Source organism: Mya arenaria, chromosome 9 (assembly GCF_026914265.1).
Source record: "Mya arenaria isolate MELC-2E11 chromosome 9, ASM2691426v1".
Taxonomy (NCBI): Eukaryota; Metazoa; Mollusca; class Bivalvia; order Myida; family Myidae; genus Mya; species Mya arenaria.
The window spans coordinates 59,650,562-59,668,921 of record NC_069130.1 but is presented as its reverse complement, the minus strand read 5'-3'; the positions used below and the strand labels follow the sequence as shown (position 1 = coordinate 59,668,921).

Below are 18,360 nucleotides of genomic sequence, written 5' to 3'. Positions count from 1 at the left end.
TTTTGGTACTCCGAGGACGAACATGGCAGTCTTTAATTGTGCAGTAAATAAAGTACTTTTCATGCAGATTGGAAGTATCTTGAAAAATGCCATTTATATCAACCAATTGGTCTTGAATCCTAGTATGCTGATGGAAATTTTTGTAGTTGTGGTGCAAGTCTAACTAAAAATATTTCAAAAATAGTGCCGAAAGTTTTCCGATTTAGGTACTCAACCAGTCCAGCTAATTATTGAAATCAATAAATTCATTGATGTGTCATATTGCTAGATTATTGGCACAAGATGAGAACCTTCCCTTTCAAAGTAAATTCAGCTTTACACTCGGAAGTATGGTAATTGATCTATGATATATTTATGTAAAAAACACATTTTTACCAAACAATCAAGTTTGGATGAAGAGCCTTATGACGTGGCACATTTATTATTAAAAACCTTTCTTTGTAGTGTAATATACCGAAAGATTTGTAAATAGACAGTAACTGCTCAGTTCAGAATCAACAGTTGAACATGTTTATTTGGGTGTGAAAATGGCATACTTACTTATACTTAATATCAAAGAGTAAACTTGATAATATTGTTTGTAGTTTTGGTGTATCTTGTTTGTGTCATATGTATTATAAGACAATGCTCTTTTCAGCAATAGATATGTCATGGTTGTCTTGCACATTTCAGCTTCCTTGCTGACCTTGAAGCTCGCTGGAAGGAATCAGTGGTTTTAACTGACATCTGTGATATAATAGTGAAGCATGCGTCGGGGCAATTTGAAGGTTATGTCCATTACTGCAGTAACCAGGCTTTTCAAGATAGGGCTGTCATGGACCTCAGGTATATTAAATAAAAATTAATCTGGGACTTTGGTTTATTAGTTTAAAAGTTTTGAGGCATTATCCTACAAGCCCTCTTGCTATCATCAGTGGCTGCCGTGTAGGATCCACGCATAGTAATGTCTGCAATAACAAATGTCTTGGTATTACAATTTAAATATATTGATACTTGGTACACGTGTTCACATTGACAAGTTTCATAACTCTCTCTGAGATATTTGTGCAGTTTAAACATTATATATTTTACTACGACTGTGAAGAAAGTTAGAATAACTTACTAGGACACTTTTGTCGGCATGATGTTGCAGTCTAATGGTGTGGGGGAAACTGGACTACCCCGAGAAAATCCACTTGTCCGACTAACTCACATGCGTCAAGGAAGGGAATCAAACCTAGGTTGCCTTGGTGAGAAGCAAGTTCGCTTACCTGAGTTATCCCCCTGATGTATAAACAGTCATGCGTGACATGTGTGACTGTATGTGGGGTTTTGTTGAGTTCAAGTTTGTTTCTATATGAATGCTTATCTTCTACTCACCAAGAGTCTACTTACATGTATGACCTCATACAGCTTGTTGCAGGTGCTGGTGTATAACAAACAATTATATTATCATTTTCCTTTCTTTAAACATGTCATGTTACAGAAAATAAATGTCAAACATTACAGAGAGAGTGTCACCTGGTTTACGGCAATGTCTATGCCTGCAATTATCTCTTATGTTGTAGCTGTTACACATATAAACAATGACTTGAAATACAATTACACGATCAAGATCCTGTACCTTGTACATTAACCATTGTAGGAAGAAGCCTGAATTTGCAGAGGCCTTAAGACGCCTAGAGAGCCACCCAGACTGTCAGGGTCTGCCCATGATCTCATTCCTGCTGTTACCAATGCAGCGGGTCACCCGCCTACCCCTTCTGGTGGACGCCATCTGTCATAGGATGGATCCCGTCAAGGATAAAGAGCGGCATAAGTCAGCCACGAAGGCATGCACTGCCCTGAGCAAGGTATGGTTAAATCACAAATGCTTGTTAAGTATGAATTCCTCTCTAATACTTTATTTTAGCTTGATAATAATAAATTATCAGTTTTTTTTCGATTTTAATTCACTTACTTTTCCATCTACTGAGTAGCATTCCACATAAGTGTTATGTCTATATATTTTAAAAGAAACCATCATAGCCAGGGATTGAACCCATGATCACTGGTGTAAATAGTAAGGCAGACATAATACTGAAATACCATTTTACACAAATAATATTTTTACACTGAAACTAGACAAAATGCTTTTTTTTCTCAGGAAAATAGGAGTATATATTATTCAAATAAAGCAAACCAACTCATACTTTATATAAAAGACAAACCCAAATATGATTCTGCTTATAAGATGCAAATAAGATAGTTAATTTTTATGTTTTACGTGTCATTTTCATTGTGGAAAAAAGTAAAGCCATGTCTTTAATAATTTTCCTAGGTGGTGCGGCGATGCAATGATGGAGCGAAAAAGATGCAGCAGACGGAACAGATGTACCACATAGCTCAACAAATTGAGTTCCCTTCTACAAAGGTATGAACCACACAGCTAAACAAATTGACTTCCCTTCTACAAAGGTATATACCACAATCTACAAAAGTATGTACCACATAGCTAAACAAGTTGAGTTCGCTTCTACAAAAGTATGTACCACATAGCTAAACAAGTTGAGTTCCCTTCTACAAAGGGGTGTACATGTAGTTAATAGCAAAGCCTTTTAGTTCCTTTCTACAAAGGTATGGTTCTTAAAGCATTGTTTTTAAACTAGGCTTCATCTTTGTTGAAGCAATGAGATTCACATCAAAATGCATGCAAAAATGGTACAAATAGAAAATAATGTTAGTATCAATGGTTTCTCCCGATTCTCTCATAAGTGGTCGAAATTAGCAGAGGCCCGCAAGCCCTGCACTGGTTAAATGTCTTTTGGCTTCCTCAAATTCTGAATTTTATATAGCAGGGCCTGTGCAAAAATTTGATGCCAGCAGTAGTATAATAATTCTGGCTTGTTGATTCAAAAGTCTTAATTTCGATGACTGTCTCAAAGTCTTGTAAAAAAAATAATCAACCTTTGACCTAATTTGACATTTGTGAACCAATCAAAATCTCCATTTTAAGGAGAAATTTAATCAATACCATGGTTTTAATCGATAACCAATGAACACATTTGATTTTAAGAGATAACCAATCAAAACCTCCCATTTCAGGAGATAGCTCAGATCCCTCTCATCTCATCGTCCCGATTTCTTGTGAAGCAGGGGGAGGTAATAAAGATCATCAACAAGGCTGCAATTGGCCTCCCTTTTGGCAAGGCTAAATCCCAGAAAGAGAAAATCAACTTGTACCTATTCAATGATATATTGTTGATTACTAAAAAGAAGGGGTAGGTGTCATGTTTAGATAATGTCTGTTTCAAGCTTTTTACGTTGATTGATTTTTGAAGAAAACAGGTCCTCCGCTTTAATGCAAAGCTTTATCAAGGGTCAGGACTCAAAAAACTTTCAAGATATTCAGATGAAAATTAGTGGACATGTTTACAGAGACAACTTGCAGATATGTACCAAGGCCCATAACTCAGGGTTTTATCATTATTGAGTTTTGCCATTTCTCTGACTGAAAACAAACAGACAAGTGTTGGTTTTTGCTTTGCAGCTCTCTCATTGAAAACAAGGCTTAAGCTAGCTGTTTTTTATAGATTTACACATGTTTTTTTTAGCCAAGTAGGCTATGATAGTGAATTTTACCATTGATTTTATGTGATTAACACATTTTTTTGACTGCTGCATAAATGTTGTAAGGAAAGTTTGCAATCATGATCTCATGTTATCTCTTTTCTTCTACCACAGGGACAAGTACATAGTGACTGACTACAGCCAGAGAAACGCACTTCATGTAGAGGTTATTGACAACCCCGATAAGAATACACGAGTTCTTCCTTATGGCGTTCCCGGCGGCTGTAAAAACCTCTTACTGCTAGCAATGTTGGAGAACCACGAGAAGAAACAGGTGGAGATGGTGCTGGCATGTAATACAACGTAAGTACACATATAGATGGGGCGAGGTAAAATATTCCTAGATCCCAGTCTTTCCGAAATGTGCTGGTCCGCCGGACATGTCTGGCATATTTTGTACGGGTCCGGCAGGTCTTCTGAAAATGACAGTCTGGATGACAGACATATTTTTGAGACGACTAAATAGCGAAAAGGTACCTGAAAGCGAAATGTCTCTTAAAACTTTCACTGATTATTTGCTTTTGCGGTAGTTTTGATTGATTCATGATTTGCAACAAGGTACAATCAATATTGTCGGCACTCAATATATTTCATCTGCAGTCAAAATGGCGGCAGTTGGTGGATTTACTGGAAGACCGAAAAACCAGAAAGCACCTTATTGTCGGCTGTGTTTAAATATCTTTTGCAATACCAAGTGTGATTATTTTTACTGAACCATGTTTTGTTTATATGTTGTTGTTTTTTTGTGAACTAAACCAGGAAAGCATTAAAAACAGTTGACATTCATTTTTTTACTCTCTATGTAATGACATATTTGTTCGGACAGGTCAATTTTTTTTCGGACAGGCAAAAACTTTTATTTTTACATTTTCGGGAAGACTGAGATCCCAGTATGTTTTTACTTGTTATTGATCATACACGATGACACTTTGCTCGTAAGCATTGTTCTTGTGCAAAAAAATTAACCATGGCCATTATTCAAAAACCATTCAAGATATGAGCATGAGATATGGTTAACATGCTTCCAGTGACAAAACACATGCGCCATTAATTAAGTCATCGGGACCAAGGAAAAAAGAGACAATTTTTAGGTAATGACAGCGTTCGTGAATAATTGGTGACATAAAATATACAGTTGTGAAGATTGCAATGTCGGCTACACAATATCAACATGTTGCATTGACAGACAGTATGAGACCAAAAAACAGCAGGCACAGATTTATTTAATATTCAAACTTATATTTTGTTCATAATTTGTTTACTGTTGTATACAGGAGTGACCGGGCTCGATGGGTAGATGCCGTAACTCCAGTGAGAGGCAGTGATGCTGAGAGAATATACGAGGAATGGGGTATGCTTGCCAGCCTTCTGTCTTGGCGACTTGAGTTTACTTTTAGTACTTCAAAATTATAAAGTTAAGGTCAGGGATGAAACATTGGAGTAACCTTCTTACAGACTGTAAAAACCACACATGCTTTGAACCTGATAGATATAACAGGAAGTTATCGACAAACAGGAAAGCCAGAAAATAAAGAATGAAAGTTGAAAAAACCTGTTTTAGTACATAAGTCATCATTTCAGTGACCTATGTTCTGGTGTTAAATTTCAAAAATATATTATTTTATCAATTTTGTACATTTAATATAAGTCTAAGAAAGCAAAATCAGTTTATTCTTTATTTATTTTTTAATGATCATTTTGATGGAAGATATACAAACTTCCATCAGCCATAATGTTGCATGAGAGAGTGCATGTGTGTTGTTGGGAAACCAGTGTACCTGAAAAATACAACACTTGTCTGACTTGTTGACAACAACTTAAACTCACATTTTCAAGGCCAGGAATTGAACCTGTGACGCCTTAGTGAGAGTCAAGTGTGCCACTGGGAAATAAAGCTAAATTGGCTTGACTATATTCCACTTTCATTGTTTCGTATTTTCCAGACTGTCCACAGGTACAATGTGTTAAGGCGTACATCGCCAGGGAGCCGGATGAACTCGCTCTCGATGAATCTGATGTTGTAAATGTGTTCAAGAAACTTGATGACGGTATGTCCCTAATTTATAATACACCTTTGCATTTTGCGTGGGTTTTGTATTTGTTAATTTTCACATTTTACTCGCGTTGTAAATTCCAAAGACAGCTTAATTTAATACAAAATAATACAAAGCCTAGGGTTTGTATATATAGAAGTGATTTGTTTCATCTTGGCATCGCCAATGATAATAAATTACCTTGTAAAAATGAGGAAAAACCTAAAATTGTAAAATAAGAATCATGCAAATTGTAGGAAATCTAAACAGTTGATACCGTAATGTGTGAGTGTCATTTCACATGTGAGCCTTGTATTATATGGGCTCTCTCATTTGTGTTGGAAGTAAGCACAAGACTGCAACACCATCTGTAATTTACCAGGCTTGTTCAACCTTAATTTAATGACTTGTTACCAATTTAAAAAAAAAAATCAAAGAAAGGAAAATTTAAAGATTCAGAGCACAATTTAAAGGGATTGTTTTAAATATGTTTTGGTAATTCATAGAATTGCCATAGCTTTGAGGGGTCGTCAATGCAAAAGTAATAACCATGGTCGTAATAAAAGAAACATTCAAGAATTTTACATGGAACTTAGCAGAAATGTTTCCAGTCATTCATTCACTGTCTATATTCCTTTTCCTATTTGTTACATGGCCCATATCTGTATGAAAGCTTTTATAGCTGCCCAGTAATGCCTCTTGATTTTGACTGTGAATATAGACAAGTGTTGTGTTCCCATGGGATGCTCTTGTTTTTATTCTTTCATGTATATTTTAGATGTAAGCATTTTAAATATTATCTCCAGATGGAAACTTGAAACTGGAAGTTAATGGTAGATATTTTATAAGATCCCATTTATCAAAACCCAAACCATACTGCTTTATACATAACATGTTCTGAATCAACACACTCTTGTGTATGGTCACCTGAAATTAAAGCTGGATAGATATTTCATTATAGAGGCTTATGTGAAAAAATAAACAAAAGCTGTAAACAGAGAAGTCTGTTGAATTGTTTAAAGCAGTGTGGTATTTCAAATAATAGTATTAATACATTTCTATTTTATTTTTCTGTAGTGTTCAAAATCATGTAGATACTAGAAAATTAGCCTTGTTTTTACAATGGAGGTGTGCTATCTTTTCCCATTGCAACCCTTTTAATCATAATATATTTATTAAATTAATTAATTAAACATCAAAAAGGGATTTGTTCTGCCCAGTGCTTTAAATAACAACTTTTACTAAACATTTTATTCTTCTCCAACCTTAAGTCTTATTACTGAGCACTTTTAGCATCATCATTATTTGCGACACCCTTTGTCACCAAGAGACTCGAGATTTAGAAGAATAATTACTTGTGTCCAGCCTTATTACTGCAAATGGAGATTTTTCGGTTAAATACAAGAACATCATGTTCTATTTGGCGTACTATGTTTACGTATACATTGTTCAAAGAGGTGATGAATTTATACATTTGCATGCTGTAAATGAATAATCAAAGTTATATGAACATTTTTTACGATTCCTAAAATAACTGCATGTTTATGTACTGAAATAAATTGAAACATGCATGAAAGGTATCATAGTTTTAAATTTATAAATTAACAGTTTTATTATTATTATTTTTATTATATTATGTTATGTTGAATACGAAATAACTTCTTTAGAAAGGTTTTCATTACCAAGTGATGGTTTAAGTATCAGGCACTATGGTTTCCATTCCAAATGGAGGATTATGGGGTCACAAGTATGACGTCACGTTTTTCTTTTAAAACCAATTAAACTTATGTGTTTTTTTAAATTTCAGTAAAAAATGATAATTTGACCTTTGATAGTAGACAATGACATTTCCATGCGTGGCTAAAACCATTTGTTACAACCATTGCTATGACAGCGGTATAAATTATGATCTAACACAAAAATTCAACAAATTCCATGTATTAGTCTTATTATGGCGAGGAAGTGAGTTGTATATATATTTGCTATATAATCATTACTCTTTACTAAATATTTTCTAGGTATGTACGAAGGTGAGCGACTTCGGGACGGTGAACGGGGCTGGTTCCCTAAGGACCACACCATCGAGATTGTTAACTCCCATGTGCGAGCGCGTAACCTGCGTATGAAGTACCGACTCATGGCGGCGGCAGATTACGGCAACCCGTCCTGAGATGACTATTATAGATATAGAAATGGGAAGAATCTCAAGCAATGAGAGACAATACTGGCTTATCTGTCCCTGATAAAGTCTGAGGGTTCCAAATATTTCATTGGCCAATGGAAATAATGCTCAGTTGGCATTGTTGTGCCATTGTTAATAATATGACCTCTGGTCGTCATTTGACCTCTGGTCCTCACTGGAGATGTTTCATAGATGTCTTATATCATGTAATTGAAACATTCAATGGCAATGGTGTTGATCTTTGGAACATTTCTGGAGAATGAGCGTAAACACTTACAAATACTGAGGTAAAAGCTGATACCTTGTAACTCCAATAAGATTGGCAGTGAAATATCAGGAGTGCTGATATAAAAAACATTGAACAAGTCTTTTGGCTAATTTTAAGTGTTTGACATATTAAACATGTATATCTTACTATGGCCGCAGTCGATTGTAATTGGACATTATTGAATCTGTATCACTGCTGGTTGATTCCAGTTTACCAGTTAAACAACAATTTTCTGTTATTGCTGTTCAGTGTCGTAATGTGTGGAAACAGGTTTACTGCAACATATTCTTATAAATCATTATCATGGTGCTTTGTCTGTATTTGTTTAAAAGGTATGACCCTAGACAGGTATTACACATTATGTTAATCTGGATTAAATGAGATGGATTTAAATATATAGTCTACTGTGCTGGATAATTGAACAATGTGCATTGTGCATGTATGTTAATACAATATCGGTCAATCACAGATCCTATATTAGTGGATATAACAGATGGCGCAACAAGAGATTCCTCTATCTTAATATCCCAGCGTGCCTTTTAAGAAACTGTATTTAAGTCTTGGAAATTTCTCTATTGAATGCCTTAATTCTTTTATATACATTTTCTATGTGTCGTTCATTATGTAAGAGATACAAAACAATAATAGTGCTTGAATTGTACATTGCTGTTAGTGTAGTTATGTTATTCATCTTGCAATTTATATCATTGATATTATAAAATGCATCTTTGATTGAATTGTTTGCTGCTGGGCTTGTCCCTGTAGTTATCATTGGGCCGATTGTTCATAGCGTTGTTAAAGTTAACAGCGTTTTTCATCGCCATCGTTGTTAACTTTACAATCTTAACTGCTCTTGAAGCTTAATAGATGAATTTGTGATCTTCAGTATTTCTAACAGGATCTGAGACAATTGTTTCAGCTGTACTTGTTTACATTAAGATATGTGAGCACATGCTGAATTATTTCACGTTAAAAAATTCACAATGATGTTGTTAATCACGCTGTTAACTTTAACCCAGTTCTGAACAATACGCCCATTGTATGTGTAATGTTTGACAGAGATCAGGGTAAACTTGTTCTTTCTTTTACACATTCCAGACACAAACTAATAGTGTTGTCAGCGTTCAAGTGTATAGATTTGATCTATAATCTTGTGAGAAACTTGTGATGCACATTATGGTTATATAATAAGCTCTGCATGATTATGTCTTCAATATTTAACCAGTAATTTATTATTTCTAAAAGAAAAGCCATTTCCACAGAAAACATGACTGATTTAAATAGCATGATAATCAGGATATAAAGTTCTTTATTTTATTTGAATGATCTTTTATCAACTGTAACTAAATACTTGGTCAATTTAATACATGTACTATAGTTGACTTTCATTAGCTTATTTGAAAATCGGTTTTACTAAATAAAGTGTAAAACTGCGTTATTACATTATATTTGACATATCAGTCTTGAATAGTATCATTTTGATTTTAATAAGCATTAAAGTTTTGTTTTTGAAAAACCATTATTTCAATGATTTTCACTTTTGTTATTTCTGATATTTGTTTATGTACTTGGGCGGGAACAAACAACATACATGGATATTGTGAGATGTTATGTATTGGTTAAGTTTTGTTTAGTTTGTGATCGTTTTGTTTCTATTATACTGAACTTCAAATGTGCAATACTTTTAATTCTGCCCTTTTTAAGCTTTTGTTGCTTTTTATATTGTCAACAGCCTGTATTGTTACCAGTGATGTTGGAGTACACAAAACATTTATCAAACGTAGGCCATGTGGGATTTTATATTTCATTATATAAGATCAATTAAAGTATTCTTATTTTCATTTTTAGTTTACCTTTGAACTTGATACTGCAGAAAATGCTTCATTACAATGCTTTGTCTACTAAAATCTTTAAAAAATACAGATAAACATTTGTTGGCAAGATTATTTCTGTTATGCTAGCTTCATGTATCTTATTCTTCTGTAGATATTGGGATCTATAGACTCTTATGTATGTAAAACCTATTACAACTGAAAGTATACTCCTATTCACTAATACTTATATAATTAAAGAATGCAATTCTCAAGGAGTTTGCCTTGTTATTTATGTAATAACTATCAACTTATTATTACCCCCATGCCATCCCCTGGATGGTCTGTCTATCGGTCGGGAGACCATATCTAGTCCGCAAATACCCTTGAGAACGGTATGACACAGGACAATACCGCCTCAGTGTTAGGTTGCCCTTGACCATTAGATTACTCATAATGTTTTCAACCGCCATATGAAAATTGTCCGCACACACACTAAAACCGCACACACACTAAAACCGCACACACACTAAAACTGTTTGAACTTAAGTTATAGGTTGCTCTTGTATAGTATATTACCGCCATTGTTTTAGCTCAAAGAAATGGCAAAAAATAGTATGTACCATCAAAGTTCTGCCTATATAAAGCTTAGTCAACATCCATTAAAATTGTCTGGCCATGAGTATTGCTTCTGTACCCATAATAAAGAACGAAGAATAACTTCGAAGATAAATATTAACCATTGTGAGTTCATTTATACCAAAATCATCTAGTCCGTCTTAATACCAATAAGAAATGGAAATCCACCAACGTTAGTAACGGTTTAAGCCCTAAAAAAATAATTTTCGAACGAAAATCTGCGAACTGATCTTTTGTCAGCAATCTTTTATCATGGTTTGCAGATATTTACGCACAATTTTGGTCTTTCCAAGACGAAACAAATATTGCAAAAACGGTATATCTGTGAAAGTGCAGCTTTAAACGAAAATTCGTTTATCGATATTATCAATAAGTTTCAGTTGACAATCAAATGGTAAATCAGAGTATCTTATTCTAACATACTAGGTAAATAATGCCTTTCTTGTTTGATCAATAACTTTGTTTTGGCATTTACAAATTTCCTAGTATTTAAATAACACATATTGTTTCTAGAACTTCAAATCCTTTACCTAGCATATCACTATTTTTATCCCGTCTTGGTCTTGGTCAGCGAATACTTGTATTATTTTGCTACACACAAAATGTCCCACCGACATTATAAAATTGTTTTAATTATTAACGACGGTAAATATATCAACATGATATAAAAGGACAACCAGTTTAAATTACGCATCTACGTTTTCATCATGTATATACCAACTGGGATTGTTAAACCTAATATATCTTATATAATAAAATAATGCTCTTAATTGTTCCGAAAATAAAGAAGACAAAATGGGTTATGTTTTTTGTCATTATACACAATTTCAAACCTTAGTACATATTATTGATAGCTGGAAAGCACGTTGCCATTGACATTGTATTTAACAGAGACCAGACCAGAGGTCCGCACACCAAACCGAATTAAAATGTATTTAAGCAAAACACAGATTAGTTATTTTGTTCTTTGATTATTCTGCGAACATGCGACAGCCTTTACAGTTTGTTTTAATATTAATTTACAACATAATTATTAGACGTACCAGGGCCAGTATCCAATATTAATCTTATCCTTAGAAATGCCTCAGTGATTCCATTCAGCCTATTGGTCAGCTTAATATACTTGCCAATCAAACCGTATTCAAAAAGCAACTTAGATTGAGAACCACAAGATAAGAATACAAGAATTTGAAAAATATTATTTCTAAGGTACGAAACACACACTTTTGCTACTGCCAGTCGTATTTAATAAAATTAACCCCTCGTTTTTTTTAAATCAAAAATCAAAAAAGTTGTCAACGTCAACATTGCATACTTTTTTAAATGTGCGTAATGTATATCGGCTGATTCGGCAGCGTTCAGCGATGCAGAATAAGGGTAACTAATTAAACTCGATTTGTCGGAACTTTTGCTCAAATCCGCGCAATCAGATCAGTATTGCGGTCTACAAGTAACAATCAGTCGATATATGTATGTTTTTAAGTCGGTGACGGATATGAGCACTGGAAAGGAGCGATACATCAAAAAATTGAAAACCACCTGCACTGTTTATTTTGAATTGTCCATCGACATCATTGATGAACAACACGGTTGACATCAACGTCCTATATTACAGGTTTTAAAAGCGGTAGTTCTGCACAGCTAGACTATGTTCTTCAATGAGTCGCCATCAGTTTTTAACAGAGGGTGTACCGTGGCCATAATGCACTAACAATTTACCACATCGCATTGTTTAAGATACTTATTACAGACCAAACATTTGTTGTTTTTATCCCTAAATATCAGCAACCATGTTCTCTTGTCTAAAAAATGCAAAACGATTTCAATTGCGCATATTGTCGTATACAAATAATGTTTCATTCATTTATACAGATAAAATCAAATCATTGTAACTGAACGGCCAAACATGTGTCTCCCTGATATTAGTCAGTGATGTATGACTGCTGACAAAAGATCAGTTCGCAGTTTTACATATTTACGTTCGAAAATTGATGTTTTATGCCAAAAAACTCATTTTTTCTAAAAGCGTTAGTAACGTTCAAATACATAAAATATAAAAAGTTTTAAAATTGGCCAATATTTGCGGCTGCAGCTTTAAGACATAATTTCCCTTAAAAGAACTAAAATTTATCCATAGACACTTGCTACAACGCCAATTATTTGCAATAATTTACTTGTTGCATTTTAATCACTGAATTTTATTTTATAAGAATACATATACGTATATTTTTGCAATATTTAAATGTTCATTTCATATTAATTTTTAATATTCTTTTTTTTAATATTTTAATGATTTTTTTTGTTCGTAACATATCCACCACGTTACAAGTACATGCTTAAGATATCTATCTTTAAATAATGCTTATCGTCCTAAGCGCATTTTGTTGTTAAAACATCTTTTTTCTGAATGCGGCGGTCCAGCATGGATAAAAGTTATGTAATATTAACTAATTTATAGCCTTATGACAGTCACGTGGAAGATACTGACCAAAATATATTGATAAAATATTCTGGTTTTGACAAGCGTCGAGGATACACCTCTGTTACGATTTCCTATCAAAATTACAAAAATATATTAACATTTTAAACTAGTGAAAAGGAATTATCAACACTGTTATTGGTTATTATCACAATCCAATAAAACACTTCAAACTTGTATGCTGTTTTACTTGAAGACGTTCGAAGTGAGCGTTGGACAAATTATAGATAGAAGAACACTGCGTCATACTCGACTAAGACAGTGTGCGATACCGTGTATTCCGGACATTACTTTTAAAACCCGTAACACGATAGTTTTTCATCGTGTCATCACACTTACCCATAGAAAAGTGCAAACAATGATCCCTATATTTAGATCGCGTCTAATAACATACACAAAGAACGGCTTACTTAATCAGTGTGTGTATACCACGTGATAAATTACGTCATATATGCTACGTCGGAAGGCAACATTTAGCTTAAAATGAAGACTTAAATCAAAGATAACTTTTCTTTTACTACACCATTTTAAATAAAATAAAGGGCAGTCTATGCCGCTTAAAGAGCCCCACCTTTGATTTTTACCGGAGTTTGATAAGGTGATTAGTTTCATCAAACACTTCGACAAACCTGTTTCCAAAATAATGTTTTGGCAGTGCTACGTCGGATGGCCGTATTGTGAAAAGGTTTGTCGAAGTGTTTTAAGAAACTAAACTCTCAATCAAACTCTGGTAAAAGACCGAAGGCGGGGCTCTATAAGCGGCGTAGACTACGCTAAGTTTCACTTAAATTGGTGAAGATACAGTGAAGTTATCTTTGTTTAAAGTCTTCATTCGAAGAAAAATATTGCCTTGCGACATAGCATTTATGACGTAATATATCACGTGGTATACAGACACTGTTAGTTACAGATACCAAGTGAAAGAATAATCGTCACTTTTATGCTTTTCGGTGAAATATTATGTTATTTGCACTGCTGTTATTTTCACGGCATAAAAACCATCTGGTTGATCTTTTTCTCTGCTCTTATAAATGTTGAACACGGGGTCCATCGTGCCGCGTTAAACATGGCTTCAATAGTTTACCTCACGTCTTTATGTTTATAACGCAGTCGTCCAATCATATTGTCTATAGCAGAAGGGACACAGAATGTTTACTGAATTTCGGTGAAACAAACAAAAATTAACTCGTGATTACCGAACATTGTAAATGCACTGGTAGTTAGCCACTTATAGATCTATTCCTTTCGGTAATCAGTCGTTACAATAAAGTGTGTTTAAACCTCGACCCCCCCCCCCCTCTTTCTCTCTCTCAAATACTCGACCTAAGATCCTGAATGACCCTTGGGAGAGTGTGCAAACGACCATATTTTCTCCGTTAGTCCACTCCTTTTTTATTTTTTGGTTTACAAGAATTTTTGGGAAAAATGTCCACCGGGCGGTCGAAAAAAAAAAAAAAAAAAAGGAAAAAAGTCACAAAACATACTCTTAAAGGGTAAAAATCAGAGAACAACATAAAAACATTGAAAATTTATATCATTTACATGATATTTTAAATTTTTAAACTGCTATTAATGCATGTTTAAATACACTCAAAGTTTCAAAGTTCTAATTAAACACACAGTTTAAATCTTACATACTGTGCATATAAAACATCAATGAAATTGACTATAAAACATGTTTACATGTATAAACTACACTTTTTATCAAAGATACATTGAATATCACTCAGCAAGACATTTTTTAAGCTTCAAGGGTATGTTAAAGCAAAAGTGAATGCAGAACACTAAACTGAACAATATTAAATTGAAAAAAGAGAAGGCAATCTTACGCATTAAAATACAAAAAATTGCACTGTATTAAAACAATACATACTATTTTCTAAACATTGTTTCAGTTATTTCAATATTGGAAAATGCCAATAAAGTGAAATAATTACCAATTTTGTAAATAAGGAAGTAACATTTTATGAAGACATTTGAGCTTTAACTTTGTGAAAGCAATTCCTGAAAAACTAAACACCAAACTAGACCTAGATTTGCGTTTTAATAACCTCTACTATGGTGGGTCCTAGTTGTGTGTAACTCGATCCATGCTAAGTTCGGATATTTTCGGACCGGGATATTTATCATGGGATGTTCAACAAATCCATTTCAAATTCAAATCTTGCAGCAAATTACCACATCAGTACATAAAAATCACATAACAAAATAATAAATCTAGCATGTGACTTAACTTTATGTACCAATGATAGTAACAGAGAAATCCATAATTATGTATCGGATATTTTCATCTTCTTCCAACTCCGCCATTTTGTGTATACACGAGTTCACAGCACATCTATACTTCATGCTTGTTTATTTTTTATTTTAAAGAGTATTCCTTGGTTACAACAACAAATCTCAATTATAGTGAAATATCAAGTTCATTACAAATTGAAATGGACTTATTCAAAATAGTTTTCCGTGTTATTTTATCTAAATGTTTTGCACACAACTCATGGCATTAGTATTAAAATGTCATTGAGACATGTGTTCAACTCTTTCATTGTTTTTACTCTACTATTAACCCAAACATGAATAAACATGTAATCTAGAATAAACACAAGCTTTACATTGACTCAATAACAAGTATTTCCAAACCATTTTGTGATTTCAAATCCATAAACACCATCGACCGAACTTGTGAAACTAGGTCACCGGTGTCAACTTAGAAATTTTACTTTCGATTTCACCACTCACACTTAGTGCACTGTTATTTGATATTTAACCATAAAATGTTATAAAATGTTTTTCGCACACATAATTTACAGATATTTGTGTCTACTAATTCGATGGCAGCCGCTGACAATTTTATTTTTTATCTATAAACAACAATATTTTCATGACCTAAATTGGCGGGGAATAACAACAATCGCGTGACAGTTATTGTTTGTGTCGGCTGTTAAATTTGCCAATGTTTATTGCTATTGTTATTTTAACAACTCCTGCATATTTTAATTAATTATTTCATACAAAGAATGACTGCTATCGTCAATTCCGCCATTGCCATCGGCGCTGCCATAACAGTTGACTGGCTCACATGCTATCACTATAAATTGGCAAATACGGCCACGGAACAACAAACCAGTCGAGATCTACTGCATTCGTACTCTTATCTGTGCATTTTTCTTTCGTTTCGCACCAAAATCAATACGGTCGGGAAAATAATTTTGAAAAAATAGTGAAATTCATTTTTATTTTTTTTGTACTATATGAAATCCTTATTACTGCTCGTCCTTGCCGCCAAAACCACACCAAGCCGGTACTTTACAGTCATCTCCGGCCCTACGAGAGGAAACACAATATGAATTCAAGCTTGTTATCAATGTATTACCCGAAGACACTTGAACATGGTGAAGTGTTTATTTAAAGACACATAATATAAGTTTCCAGTTAAATTTTAAAATTTGGTCCTTTGTGTATAATAAACATTAAAAGAGTGCTTCTAAACAATTAGAGAACAATTTCACAATCGCTGAGATTATCCCGATTGATACTACACTATATTGTTAGTAACTATTTTATTTTTTTCCAGTCAATAATTGCAAAACTGTATTGTATATAGTACATGTACTAAAATTTAACGCAGAGTAAAAATTCCCAACGATCTGCAAACAACACGTAAATGGTGATTTACCTTTTTGCTCTGTGCTTTTCGGCCATGTCCTGCAATTCTTGGATCACCTTCTGGATGTCATTCTGGTCGCCCGACACGACACCCAGGGCCTCAGCCACGCGCACCCTGTCTTGTAGCAGCCTAAGCCGATCCAAGTCATCGGATCGCGGAGGGCTTCCTGCGTTTGCCACCTCGTATTCAATGAGAACAGCTAGGTCATCCGCCAGCCGCCTTACCAGAGTTTCTCCTCTATCAAGTGGAACACCAGCTGAAGTGACCCTAAGATTCTTATTAAAAGTACCAAGATAATAATTAAATACACATGTGAAAAGCGAGCAGTAGAGCATGATAGTAAAAATATGGATCATTAAAACTGTAAAATGTAAGTTTACGTACACAAACCTCACTCAACAAGCCTAAATAAAGTAAAAACGTAACAGGTAAATCTTATCAAAGTATGCATTTTCTAAATTAAACTCAAGTCTTAACCATTATGAATATAGCAGTATCAGATATCAGTTTTGGATAACCGTCAACGTACGGCAACCGAAAGAAGCCCAAAATTAGTTGCAACATCTTGAGATATTGTACAAGTATTGTTTCATATCAATACAAACAGAAAATGAATAACCAGGCACCATAAAAAAAATTAAGATCAAGTAAAGTAACATTAAGTTAATTAAAGATTATCATACTGCTGTTGTATTATGCTATCGATTATATTCTTTAACTTGATAGTAAAAATCTCACCAAGATTTCGGAATTCGAGAATTAAGATCAAGCTCGTGAACACCAGATATCTTTGTAACAGCACCATCCTCGGTTATTTGTGAAGTAAACGACATGAGCATCTAGGATCCTTATATACCGTGTGTCATTCACTTTGGAGTTATTCGACTAGGCCACGGTGTGGGAACGTACACCATTTCGAATCAAATCGTTACCTGGGGAATGTGAAGTTGGCGATTCCTCATTAACACGAAATCACATTACATCAAGTTCTAATTACTCATAGAGCGTTAACAGATAACAGATTTAAGGTGTCAGCATGTTTTGTATAGAGTTCCACACGTATGTAATTCCGACCGTATTTCCAAATATGACAAGAACACATATGTTTTTCATTCAAATAATGTTAGCTTAAATGAGATTTTTTTTTATTAAAACTGATATACTTCTTGAATTGTGTGTATCTAAATTTAAACAAATAGTTTGTATGTTATCGTTAATATGAATAAAATGTCTTATATGTCCATATCCATCCAAATTTACTTTGATAGGTTGTAAAGAAAAGGTTTAACGTTATTTTTCGAAAAATCTTAAAATCTTTATTTACCTTGCGTGAAAGAACCCATTTTAATTAGCATTTCTACGGTCTAAGGATGGACTGTGCTTTCAATTAAATTCATTGCTGGTCAGTTGATCAAACAATACGAAGCGAAAAGTTTTGTGGAGTTATTGTTTTTACGAGCAATTTGCTTGCAGATATAACCCAACAGTTGCTTACATTTCAACATAAGTAAACATTTAAGTTTTACCCGTCAAATACCCATTTCAGTTTCTTGAAACATAATTAGAAAGAAAAACAAAACGAAGGAAGTTGAAAATGTAGCGAACCCGTTTCTTAAGATTGCCGCAAACGATTTAACAACTAATACCAACCGTTAACATTTTATAGAACGATAAAATGCATTGGAATTAAATG

The 18,360-nt window shown here is 33.9% G+C and overlaps 2 protein-coding genes across 14 annotated transcripts in view; one reads left to right on the top strand and one right to left on the bottom strand.

Moving 5' to 3' along the window:
* LOC128246874 (rho guanine nucleotide exchange factor 5-like) overlaps positions 1–10,160 on the top strand; it is a 51,683-nt gene extending 41,523 nt beyond the window's left edge. For 11 of the 13 annotated variants that reach the window (XM_052965393.1, XM_052965395.1, XM_052965383.1 and 8 more), the window contains 9 exons: positions 673–825; positions 1,625–1,832; positions 2,300–2,392; positions 3,064–3,239; positions 3,703–3,891; positions 4,863–4,939; positions 5,532–5,636; positions 6,428–6,454; positions 7,640–10,160. In XM_052965393.1, coding sequence (XP_052821353.1) covers positions 673–825; positions 1,625–1,832; positions 2,300–2,392; positions 3,064–3,239; positions 3,703–3,891; positions 4,863–4,939; positions 5,532–5,636; positions 6,428–6,454; positions 7,640–7,791 — 1,180 coding nt within the window. In that variant the 3' untranslated portion in view covers positions 7,792–10,160. The remainder of the gene's footprint in view (positions 1–672; positions 826–1,624; positions 1,833–2,299; positions 2,393–3,063; positions 3,240–3,702; positions 3,892–4,862; positions 4,940–5,531; positions 5,637–6,427; positions 6,455–7,639) is intronic. The other 2 variants (XM_052965396.1, XM_052965394.1) reach the window with 1 other exon arrangement.
* Positions 10,161–15,112: 4,952 nt separating this feature from the next.
* LOC128203784 (uncharacterized) lies at positions 15,113–17,472 on the bottom strand. Its single transcript, XM_052905326.1, has 3 exons — positions 17,406–17,472; positions 16,677–16,923; positions 15,113–16,324 (listed from the first exon to the last, which is right to left on the bottom strand). The coding sequence occupies exons 1-3, from the start codon at positions 17,470–17,472 to the stop codon at positions 16,264–16,266; spliced, it is 375 nt and encodes a 124-aa protein (XP_052761286.1). The 3' UTR covers positions 15,113–16,263.
* Positions 17,473–18,360: the final 888 nt, after the last annotated feature.